At 40.0% G+C, this 12,120-nt stretch overlaps 1 protein-coding gene across 1 annotated transcript; it reads right to left on the reverse strand.

Moving 5' to 3' along the window:
* Positions 1 to 48: 48 nt before the first annotated feature.
* hnrnpl (heterogeneous nuclear ribonucleoprotein L) lies at positions 49 to 10,503 on the reverse strand. The gene is made up of 14 exons (XM_042430346.1): positions 10,385 to 10,503; positions 9,777 to 9,895; positions 8,559 to 8,796; positions 8,103 to 8,188; positions 7,882 to 7,978; positions 7,713 to 7,785; positions 3,007 to 3,042; positions 2,624 to 2,692; positions 2,285 to 2,535; positions 1,976 to 2,097; positions 1,679 to 1,880; positions 1,529 to 1,586; positions 879 to 974; positions 49 to 731 (listed from the first exon to the last, which is right to left on the reverse strand). Exons 1-14 carry the CDS (start codon positions 10,466 to 10,468, stop codon positions 673 to 675), a joined length of 1,590 nt encoding a protein of 529 aa, XP_042286280.1. The 5' UTR covers positions 10,469 to 10,503; the 3' UTR covers positions 49 to 672.
* Positions 10,504 to 12,120: the final 1,617 nt, after the last annotated feature.

The raw sequence follows: 12,120 nt of genomic DNA on the forward strand, positions 1-12,120 counted from the left end.
TTAAGGACTTTCTAAACAAGGTAATTTAAGATTTTTGTTGAAAAACCATATCAGACACAAATGTTTATTCCAAGCAGAGTATTTTATGTCTTCTTGTCCAACATGTCTGTACAGGATCTTTCATCTTCAGTGATTCTTCTATGGTCCAGGTAACAAACATATGGAAGACACCCCAACCACTTGAGTACAACCACATAAATGTCAATTTGACCTTTTCACTCAGAAAACTACAGTCAAGAACTTGCCAATTAATGTATTTTTATTTCCCCGTGAATGGACTTGGATGTTTACCTTTCAAGAGTGAAGAATTAATGAGGCATACAAACCGGCTTTCAAATCTTCAACGATTTGAAAGCCGGTTAAATCAGCATCCATTAACAGTTACTGTTTACTTTATTTAAAAAACAAAAATTGAGGTCCACATTGAAATGTTATGTCGAGTAGTGGGGGGGTTATTCAAAATCTAGTGTTGTGAACATACAAAATAAACTGACTGAAAAACATGGTACAAGTAAAATAAATCATACAAAATAGAACTTAAAGTTACATGTTCTAAAGCACATTAATCCTAGTTTGTGTGTCAATACTGATTGAATGTTTGGACGTGATAAAAGAAATGCAATATACTCTATGCAAAGACACGAAACATTACAAATAGTTTGAAGGGAGTATTTAGTTGGCATGGTGTGTGGTTGAGAAACACAGCTTCAGGGTGTAAGGGTAAGGCCCACCTAGGAGTGATAAGAAAGAAATGGACATTTTAAAGACAAAGGTAGAAAACAATGTGAAGGCTTTAAAAATATATATAGTAAAAACTACACAACCACAGTATTTAAAAACCATGTTGGTATGTTAATGTGATGCAGATGAGGACTTACTAGGGTTTTTCATCTGGTAATGGTTAATCATAGCTAGGGCTTCCATGGCGTCATTGATGGATTCAAACTCCAGAAGGCCTGATGAACTTCGCTCACCTACCACACAAGACGACTAATTAGATCACAATACATGATTATGCTAAGCTGTGTGCTAATACACTGAACTAAACCAAGCTCTTTATAGTTTTATAAGCACTGACTAGTAGTGTCGCTAGAATCAGCTGCAGCACGGCCCAAATAAAAATCCCAAAACCAGCTAGAATGTATCTAATGGAATTTTAACTTAAGTCATTTCTAATAAATTCAGCAACATAAGGTTTTTTATAATCTTTATTTGGTAAAACTGTACAAATGATCAATGTTGCTAAAAGTGTTTAACTCTTTCCTCTCTCTCTCAAATTCCACAGCTTTCAATTATCTAGTTATGCTATGCTATGCTAACAACTAGCAGTAGACTGTGCTTTCTGTACTTACACATAAGTGTCAAGAAATGTTTTACTTGGGCACTTTTTGTATACTCACACACATCTGTCTACACACTCTTTACATTTAAAATATCTTGACACCAGAATTATCATTTATTGGGAAATCAAAGCACACTTCAACAAAACCAGTTGGTAGTATTGCTCCAGCATTATCATATTACTCACTCTTTCCAGTGAAAAGTTTCACACTTGAGGGGCTCTTAATCCCCAATTCATCGCAGACCTGGAAGGAAAGACCAGTTTCAGTGAAAATTTGAGAAGGTGGTTTGTGAAAAATCAGTGCCTCACAGATAGAACCCTGGTGGCTTTTCTTACCTGGTTGAAGATCTCTACGGAGATGTCAGGCTGTGCATTAAAAAAGTGTAGGACGTTGCTGGGATGCTGGATTCGGTTCTTGGCTGCTTGCTCCGGCGAGGTGAAGCGGTTGTTGCGGGAGCCGTGGAAATCTTTGAAACTGCTGGAGTTGTCTTCTAACTGGTAGCACTGTCCTGGTACAATAGCCTGCTGCTTGGACACACTGCCAAGGGAAGACAGCCAGAGGTCTTAGGCTTGTATATCTGACTCACTTTTATTCCTTCTATGTTTTCTAACAGTTTGGACAGCTGGTCTTACCAAACATTGAGCTTCTGTCCAAAAAGGAAGTTATTGTTGAGGTGAGTGATGGCCCTGTCCACAGAATAGCAGTCACCCATCTCCACCATTGCTGCCCCAGGCTTACTCTTCATGAACTTAACCTGAGGAAAGAACAACATCCAGCTGACTACACACAAACAAAGTATGAAATACTCATGACTATCAATCAAACTAATGCATTAAATATTTCCTTTTTTGAAGGTAGAAGAGGATGCAGCCATCAATTTTTGGTGTCTACCAGCTAAGTGATGATTAATGCTCCACGAGTGTTTGCTTCATTCCACTCACCCTCTCTACGTTGCCGTAGAGGCAGAAGATGTTGAAGACCTTGTCAGCATTGACCTTTGAGGGCTCAAGGCCATATACCATAAGAACTGGGGAGTCGGCGTGAGGACCGTACTCAGGAGGTGGTGGTCCGTATCCAGGGCCATAGCGCTGGCTACCGCGACCACGCCCACCCATACCTGGCCCCATACGGTGAGGAGGAGGGGGACCGTAGCTATCGTCATTGTAGCCGTGATAACCTCCTTGAGGGCCACCTTGATAAGAAGAAAAATGTAAACCATCTGTGCTGGAATGTGATCAATTCTTCTAGATGTCAGACCAATTTCTTTATTGGATATTTACCATAATCGGGTGGGTGGTCTCCCAGAAGAGCAGGCTGCCTCTGACGTTTGTTGGGATTGGCATTGGGATCTAAAATGGTAAAATCAAAGTTGCCTATCAAACAGCTTCCTCACTAAAGGTATCAAGCAGGTACCTCACATGGGCTACTATGTGCTAGGGGGACAAGGTTGTGATTGACATGCAACAGAGGGGCCTGACATCTTAAGTGTTAAAAAATCTGCAGGCTCTAGTTTGTTATCTAATACGTGACATAATGGAGATTTTTTAACCGTAATTCTGAAAGATACGATTTCAAACATGATTATCTTTTTTTTTTTTTTTTTTTTTAAAAGACAACCTCCTATATCTGCCATCCTAGAACAAACACACACACACACACACACCTTGTGAATTGTTCCAATTGCCATCACCATCAGCATCTGTGCAGGTACACATATACACACGTCAAATCCAAATTAATACTGAAAAAGTATAAATTTGGCAACACTTAAACACATTTCTTTACACTCTAGGCAATTATATAGAATAGAAACATTCAAGTAAAGGATCAGCCAATAAAATATACATCAGTGCTATGAGAAGCACCTACAGTCTAAGCATGTTTTATTGATAATTTATAACTACGAGAACTATACAAACCAGGATAAGATACAGATATAACAACAGAAGTGAAAAGACATCAGGCTTTTAACTAGTTTACATTGTGGAAGGAAAAGAAAATTAAAAACCTAAACCTGAATGTTTGCTGTAAATAAGCTTTCCCACAATCTCCATTCAACAAAACCCAAGATCTGCATCAACAGCCATGTTTTGTAGGGGCCACATCCCAAATTAAATATGAAAACAGTATTTGTGTCCTCATTTATAATGGAGTTGTTTTTCAATAAATATTTGATCTTGGTTATGAACACTATTTACAGACTTTAGTGCAGTGAAAGTTACAATAAAGCTAGTTTTGTGTGGTGAGATTTTTCTTCCTCATGATTATCAGTAACTGATGTTTGTGAAAAGTCACAGTGGTCCGTCTACAAGTATGAACCCCTTGAAAAATACCTGCTGTACCCTTAAAATGCTTCTTATAATGCATTTTGCAAACATCTCAGATTACACTACTTTTGGAAAATGCAGCCCTGCAATATTAGATTACCACATTATCAACTAATGTGCTGTTGATTACAGATCCACACAACCATACAGCTACACTCCAGCAGGTTAGCTGTCCAGCAGGGTCACACTGGACTGTCAGCCAACATATTTTCTTAGAATAACCCAAACTTATTTCACATCTAGATGAAACAGATCTGCCATTTGGTTACAGTTACTATAGGACATAAAAACTATTTCATATCTGTTATTTAAAATAAATGTGCTGTCCTAAATGCAACCTGAACTGTAACCAAAATATTAATTTTTGATATGCGTACACACTGTGATATGAGCACTGGCAGATTGTCTGTTAAACACCGCTGACAGTGCATTGTATCACACTGGGACAGGTGTGAAGTTCATCATACTAAATCACTGGCTGCCTGTAATGTGTCTGAGGAACACAACTAAAATCAAATAAAAAGAACGAGCAATAAAAGCAAAATACAGGTCTAAAAAATAAAATCCCTTTATATTGTGACGGATGGCAAAATCCATATTTACTGCTTGTTGTCATAAGAAAGTAAAATCCACAAACAGCTTTCCAATCATTCCCTTTTCAGAACTAGGTTTAACCTACAGTCCATATCATAGTTAAGACATTTCTATTACTGTCTGGTCCCACTCCTTCCCTTGTATTCCAGGTACTTGGCAACCAAACATAACTCTTACGTATCAAACTCCTAGAATATTTCAACAATGTTTTATTAATAGTAAGTTGCCAAGAGAATTAGGGGCCAGTTTGTTGAACTCCGTCCCATTACTGAAGTCTGTTGCTGGCTAGTGTTATGAAGAGCTTGTATCATAGTGCAGTATTACCATGATGCTCAACAACTTAAGACAACAACAGTGAAGTTGGTTTCACAATAACTTTCAATTTAACCATCAAGTCAGATTATTCAGTCATTTTTTTTCAAGTACTTACAGCACCACACATGGAGCATGGGACACAGTGGGCAGGTAGGGGGCAGTCTTCAGCAAGGATGCTACCCGCCAACCTCTGACTCCAGCCTCAACTCATTCTCCCTCTTCACTCTTTTCTGTCTTCTTTCCTTCCTTGCATCCCCACCACCAGAGAGAAAAGTACATCCACACGTCCGTGCTTGGTTTTGACTTGCTGCCGCTTTGTTTTTAAAGTTGCAATTAGAGGCTCATTTTCCAGCTTACCGTGCTCTGACCACAAAGCAGGACATTTGCACCGTTTGAGAGTGGGCTGTCTGTCCACAGACACACTGAGCCAAACCTGCATCACACGGGAGGCGTTAAAGGCATCACTATGGGCCAGTGCAAAAAAAGGGAAAATGAAACAACGCAGAAACAACACAAGAACAGCACAGAGAGAAGGAGGGAAATGGGGAGGAAGGTATAGGGGGAGAAAAAAAAAAAAACAGAACACCAGAGTCCATAAATGTAGAGAGCTTTGGGAAAGGATTTTTGATCTGTTTGCATCTGTGCTTGTATGCTTGATGGGTGTTTGATGCTTGTGTCTTCATAGGCCCCCCCGTGGATATTTCTTCTCATGTAAAAAAAATGGGCGCTCACATGATGCTTGCTTATTGGGTTTAATAGCTGTCAGCCACTTGCAAAGTGAAAAGTGCTTGACAATAAGTCATCTGGAATATCTGCGTGACGATGTGCTGTCATGGCGGGTTCAGCTCTGTGTGTTGCCGTGGATATTCAGCTCGTTGTGTTGTCGTGTTGTGTTCGGCACAGGAAGGTGGAGACGAGCAGTATTAGCATCTGAGAGAGAGAGAGAGAGAATGGCCTCTTTTTTTTGTTTTTTTGTTTGTTTACTGCCCCAGTATGTGGTGTCATCTGTTCCCTGGTCGAGCTGACTGTGTCTGAAAACTCCTCTGTTGACTCCCTGTGGTTGTGTTATGGCAGGCACATCCCAAGGGCTAGGAGGCGTGGCCGCAAAGACCACACACCTGACTCCCGCCCGCATCATCAATGTGTTGTGTCAAAAGTGGTGACTCCTCAGGGCTCTCTGCGGATGAGATGTGCTGTACTGGTAAAGAGGTGGTGGTAGATGGCTTTATCAATCTATCGAGATCAGTCTGTGGTGGATATGCGAGGTGTCTGTTCGCGTGGCCTTGGGGGAGTATTTCTGTCCCTCAAACTGAAATGGTGGCTACTGTCCACCACCGAAAATAAAATGGATTCCCATGTCAGGTGGAGGAGATAGGGGTGATGATGGACTTGGAATAAGGAAGTACTGAGTTGAGGTTGTGTTCCGGTGTTTGTTGCCCCACTGTGTCCGATGTATGCCACAGAGCAGATTTACATTAGTTATGGCTGTGGGTGCTGTTATACTGTAGCTGTAGAAGCCGCTGTGTCTTTGGCAGCATGTGTCTGCTTAGAGGTTGAGGTAAGCCTGTGTGAGTTTGCACAGTGAGGACACAAGGAGTACCTCGGGTTCGTAAGGCAGCACAAACTAAAGGATATCAAGAAATCCCTTAAAAGGACAAGATGTCAAACACTTGAGATGTGCATGTTGTAGTCTTGGTTGTGTACAAGAGAAACAATTACATCTTTTTTTACAGTGTCTAATAAAAAAATAAAATCACACAGCTACAATAAGTATTTGTCTGTAATCAGGTTTAAAATCCCAGCAAAATGTCATTGCTGATTACATAGAATCTACTGCAAGTATGTAACACTAAGAACTGCAATATCTTCTTCTCCATCAGGCTCCTAGCACATTACAGTTTAGAGAATGTTCTTTTTCCAATTACCCTGAAATCTGATTACAATTACAGTTGGCCGTCTGTATTTCAACTTGTATTTTGGTCATAGAAGTGGCAGAGAAGGATACTAGGCAATGTGCTAAGTGCCTGGTGAAGTTCCTTTCCTGGAGGTTTCAAGCATGCAATAAACTTGATTTTTTTACTCGATTTTAGAAACTTATTGTTTTAGCATTGTATCAACAAAACACATATCCAATAACTATTTTATTTTATCTATTTTTAACTGGTCCTGCCAAAGTTCAAATTTGTTGGCGTTAAAAATATTGATTTGAAATTTTACTGTAAAGAACACTATCAAGTGTGTTTGAATTCTATGTTTTTACATTAAAGGTCCCATGAAATGCAGAATGTTCTCAGATCTGTTGTTCCACTATCAATGGCTGCATGCTAAACACACCAACAATGCATTTAGCTCCTGTTCATACCCAAATCCCACACTTTCTTTACTTTCCTTAAGTTTTTTAATGACTCGTTGTGTACTTGGAGTGTATACATAAAAAAAAAATTCCATCCAACAAAATGTGCCACTGTCTCCTCAACAACACAGAGACAACTACTGACAGTGTTTATTCTGGTGTTGAGGCTCCATCCTCAAACTCATACCCTCCCAGCGTTGAGTCCAACCCTCATGCAGAAATACATCAAAGTCATTTTATGGGACCTTTAACCAGAGGTGTGCCTAGTGGTCTCACAAGTCAACTCAGCGGGCTGGTGCGATGTCTAATTTAAGCTTTGATAAAATCTCCACTATGTTTGAAAGAATGCTAACAGGTGTGATAGTCTCTGAAGTGTTTACTGGGTTAAAGTAGGCAGTGATGTGAGGTTGTGCGGCTGTGACCATGCTCTTTAGGGAATGTGAACCTATGTGAAGAATGGTGTGCTACTGTGACGGGTGCGTTGGGCTTTTCACATGCATGAGCCTGTAATTGAGGTTGGCTGCCCTTGAGGTTGCTCCTCATGCCCTTACTTTGTGCCTGCTGTATGGCGAGAAAATGCATGAAGACTGTGACGGCATCACAGGAATACTGCCTCTGAACACTTGAGTTGAGCAGCGTGGTGAATGGTGGAAGAAACCATTCATCTGTGATCAAAGGCAATACCCCTGGAGGCAGAGAACCCTAACCATCCCATACAGTGGCATGAGAGGAAAAGAGGAAGAAAAAAGGGGGAAGGAAGGGTTGGGGACTGCGTGTTACCTTGGCCACTCAGGTTAGGGTTTGTGTAGTCCCACGTGTCCTGGTCGTTCTTGAAGACATTAAGGCGTGCTGGCTGAGGAAAGGATTGCATCACAAAAATCAAAACTAGTTCTCTCTCACTGACAACTGATGTTAACTCAACAAGTACAAAGGTTTGCCTTACACTTACCTTGGCATATTCAATTTTCAGAGTGCAGCAACCAGAATAGATGTCTGCTCCGTTTAGAGAGGCTTTGGCCCTCTGCGCACTTTGGACCGAATCAAATGTGGCAGCACTGAGTTAAGGAGAGGTCTGATTATATTCAGATTTCTGAGGGCCCAAGTATAATTAAACATCAACAATGGTAAAGAAAAATAGAAACTACAAAGGGAAATTATAGAAGAGGATATTCGACCATGGCTTGAACACCATTCTTTCTGAAGATGACAATCCTCTGTACAGGACCACAGTTGTTACAAATGGTGTAGAGCACATCCTGTAGAGGCAAACAGATACATTTTGACCATTTATATAGTACTCTTGATACAGTAGGCACACTTTGTGCAAGCAAACACATCATCTTTAAAAAATATTAGACATGACCAATCATGTAAATGAAATGATCTAATCCCTTTATTTTTCAGACACGTCTGCCTGCAACTGGATTTATGAATTTATCTCCAGTTACATCTCTAAGCAACGTAACAACTTCTTTTCAATCATGGCTCATGTGTTAAGTTCAATGTACACTAATCTAACAAATGATTATATTTTGAATCATACAGTAATGTATTCAGTTTTGCTAACCACAACATAAATTATGACCTGACACTGTCACACAAGGCTTGTTTTCACGATCATGTTACCGTGGTGATTGGATAGATGGGGTTTATGATTGTGAGCAGCAGCACGTTGTTGACGCTCCGGGTGTCGTCTGAATCTCCTGGCCGAGAGATCTTTTGGCTTGTGGAGTAATTGATGAAGGCAGGGTGGCCTGCGATGTACACCTGGTTCTCTGCTGCATATGTAACAGCGTTGCAGGAACCATTCATGTCTTCATACTCCACCAGGGCCTGGCGCTTCTTGGGCATCATGACCACATAACTGTGAATAAATATATCAGGGAACCATAGGACAGGACCCATAGGCTGGATTACTAAACCATGTTACATGAACAAAAGGCATGAGTCATGTAAATGTTTAAATATCATTGGCAACTTGGTTGGACTTGTAATTACGCTGACTTTGTCTATAACTAACACAATTCAAACCAGTATAACAGGACTTTTTTTCATATTAACACTAACACAAAGAGATTCCCAGTAATCTGAAAGAATTAATAAGAATTAACAACCAAATCTGCAGCTCTAAACAGCTTTTAGCTCATTGTTTAGGTTTTCTGACCTGCACACAGTGTGTATGGTTAAGTTTCACTGCACTCATCATCATCCCCATATAAAACAATAGGCAGTTGTTTCCAGCAGATAAGCTCAGATAAACCATGTTAGAGATGCAACGTTACCGATAGCGGTCCAATACTCAAAAAGCTGGATCAGATATTGGTGACAATGGACCAATCTGGTATCGGATGCCATTATTCTAATAAATAACAATTCAGTAACTTTATATCAATGTATTTGTTACATTTTGATTTACAAAGTTAGGGAAGCAATGTTTAAGACAAGCCTGATGTTGCCTTACACACAAAAGAATGATCCCAGTCTCTTCCACACAGTGAGGCATACAGCTTATTAATTAAACACTGGTATCAGATCGGTACCCAGTATCAGCTGATACCCAAAGCCCAGGTATCGGCATCAGTAACGGGACTGAAAAAGTCGGAAAGGTGCATCTCTACTGTGTTCATCAGTATGATACAGTACAGATTATTTTCAGACACAGTTTTTATAACAGCTTGATGAGACAGTGAGTCAGGACTATAGTTTGTGCGAGTGCCCTTATGATCTACAATGAATGTTAACATGCCAGACCCATGAAACCTGCAGCACACCACTGAAGAATACAATTCAGCTGTAAACGCTGTTAAGAGACACTGGGTCTTTATTTAGGAGCCCCGTTATTACCTGATGGCCCCAAACTCCTGCAGGGCCTCCACTAGGTCAGCCTCCATGATACCGTCAACCAGGCCCCTAATGTGCACCACCGGGGAGGGGAGCGGTTTATGAGGGTCATCGTAGCTCTCCTGAAAACGGTACACACGAGAAGACTGCTTGTAAGGTCATAAAAACATACTTTCAACTCTGGTGGAAGGGAGAACGAGAAGCAGTCCTGCAGAGATGTGCAGATAGCAGCCCCGGTCGTTGCTTCTTGCTATTAATCTTTATAATAAAATAACCGTTTTTGCATGACCGTTAAAGGATGGCCTGAGAGCACGATCCGTTTTTTATGTTGAAGTTATTTGCACAGCTTATCATTTACTAAAAACAATGTTTTGTTTCAGTAGCGCTATTCAGATAACAGGCAGATATGTGTCGATGAGTAACGTTAGCTAAACATTGACAAACTAAACAAAACCATACAAAACATAACGAAACTAGAATTGGTTTGCTTGATAGCTAGCTGCGGGATAGGCACTACTTTGTCAAGCCAAATTCTCCTCTTAGAAATAAAAAATCTACCAAATGTTGGCATGAGAAAATATTAACAGTCAGGGCAAGACGGAAACGCGTACCGTTGTCATTCCTCCTTCCTCGGTTTTCTGTCTTTTCGTTGCTCTGCCGCCTTCTCCGTAGTATCGGCCCGCAGCAGCAGCCATGTTGTCCTGTCCCCTGTGCCGGGCTATTGGTGCATTCATGGTATGTGGGAATAACAAGATTCTGTTTGTACAGTTGAAAGTAACAACTCGGCTTTTCATTATAAATAGTTAGGTGTTTGAAACTGTAATGACGCCTCGCTTGAACCTTTCCGATACTCCTGTTGTTCTTCAAAATATTTTTTCCCGCAAATGGGACAAAGACTCAAATAATCACATTTTCTACGCATTAATGCGTGTTCTGCTCTGGTAATGAAACGCTGTGATCGCAGTATGATCCTTTTTCAATGAACAACCCTTTATTGTAATTATGTTTCTGAAACTGTGACATGGCAACCATGATTGTGATTTAATCAGAGCAGGGTGCTGAAATGTTTTATTTCCCATGATGCCTGAATGCAGCCAGCATAACGTCACATGCTACACACGTTACTATTGGCCACTTAAACCTATCAATCTTTAATAGTATTATTTCCTACAGAAGAGGGGGTGGGGTTAAACCATAGACAGCATATAAAGATTTTATAATAATAATAATAATATAATAATAATCATCATCATCATCGTAATATAATAATAATAATTTATGCACAGTCTATGAGTTAAACATTTTAAAAAGTCCAGGCACTGACACACAGTCAGAACACTGTAAACCTGCAAACCTGTAACAAATCCTCATTTGACACATTGCTTCTCAACCAGAATCTCATGAAGGAATTTACATAACCTTGTAGGGTATTTAATATACAATAAAATGTATTTCCCCCCTTACTGCATTACATTGTAATTCAGAACTTCCCAGCTCAGAAAACCAAGGAACAAATGATTATATACATACAAAAGTGTACCCAAGATTTAAATTTTTATTTACTCTTCATTCACAGTGTTTTTTGTACCATTTCAGCTAAATGTTGCTGCCAAATGTTGATGCTTTAAAATAGTCAAAGGAAATAAAATGCTGCACCCACTGTTCCACCTCTATAGCACTGTAGCTGACCTTTGTATTACACAAAAAACAATTTAATATAAGTTTGCTCATATATGGGATTGATATCTGAGAAGTGTCTACCTGTTTTTAGAGTCCTGCACAGCACTGAAGCTGCTCTGCTCAATGTGATGACTGATCTGTTTTAGCCACTGATGCAGGGACATCCTGTTTTAGTTCTTTTAGACCTTAGCACATCATTAGATACAGCTGATCGTCTTATACTGCTTAAATGCCTGAACACTTTTGATTGGCGTCTAGGTAGTGACTTTAAATGTTTTATAACTTATCTGTGTGTTATTGTGTTGCCATGTCCCTCATCCACAAAAATGAGTTGGACTGCCAACTCAGATGTCCGTTTTGGGGCCATGTTTTTCAATCTTGCTTTTTTCTTGATAACACACTTCTGAAGTTGCTGTCCACATGTTTTTGGATGTACAATCCTAAAATATACTTTCTATTTAACATGGCACACAGAATGTAAGAGCATAATACGGGGCACATTGCCAGTGTGCCCAAACTAATGATATGCCATATTCCCTCCAAGCCCTCAGACAATCTGTCTTCTTCTGCACTAATGAGGAAGTGATACAGTACCTAAACAAGCAGTCTGGGTGATGGATCCAATGGAGACACACTCAGTTAAAATTTCAATGTAATTATGACAACT

This window comes from Thunnus maccoyii, chromosome 13, assembly GCF_910596095.1.
Source record: "Thunnus maccoyii chromosome 13, fThuMac1.1, whole genome shotgun sequence".
Lineage (NCBI taxonomy): Eukaryota > Metazoa > Chordata > Actinopteri > Scombriformes > Scombridae > Thunnus > Thunnus maccoyii.

What these genes read in the sequence shown, in the direction of transcription:
- hnrnpl (XM_042430346.1), bottom strand. Translation starts at nt 10,468, where the DNA reads ATGGCTGCTGCTGCGGGCCGATACTACGGAGAAGGCGGCAGAGCAACG. An exon ending in CAATTGGAACAATTCACAAG is followed by an intron (nt 2,693 to 3,006) that starts GTGTGTGTGTGT and finishes TTACCATTTTAG; the next exon opens with ATCCCAATGCCAATCCCAAC. An exon ending in AGACCACCCACCCGATTATG is followed by an intron (nt 2,536 to 2,623) that starts GTAAATATCCAA and finishes CTTCTTATCAAG; the next exon opens with GTGGCCCTCAAGGAGGTTAT.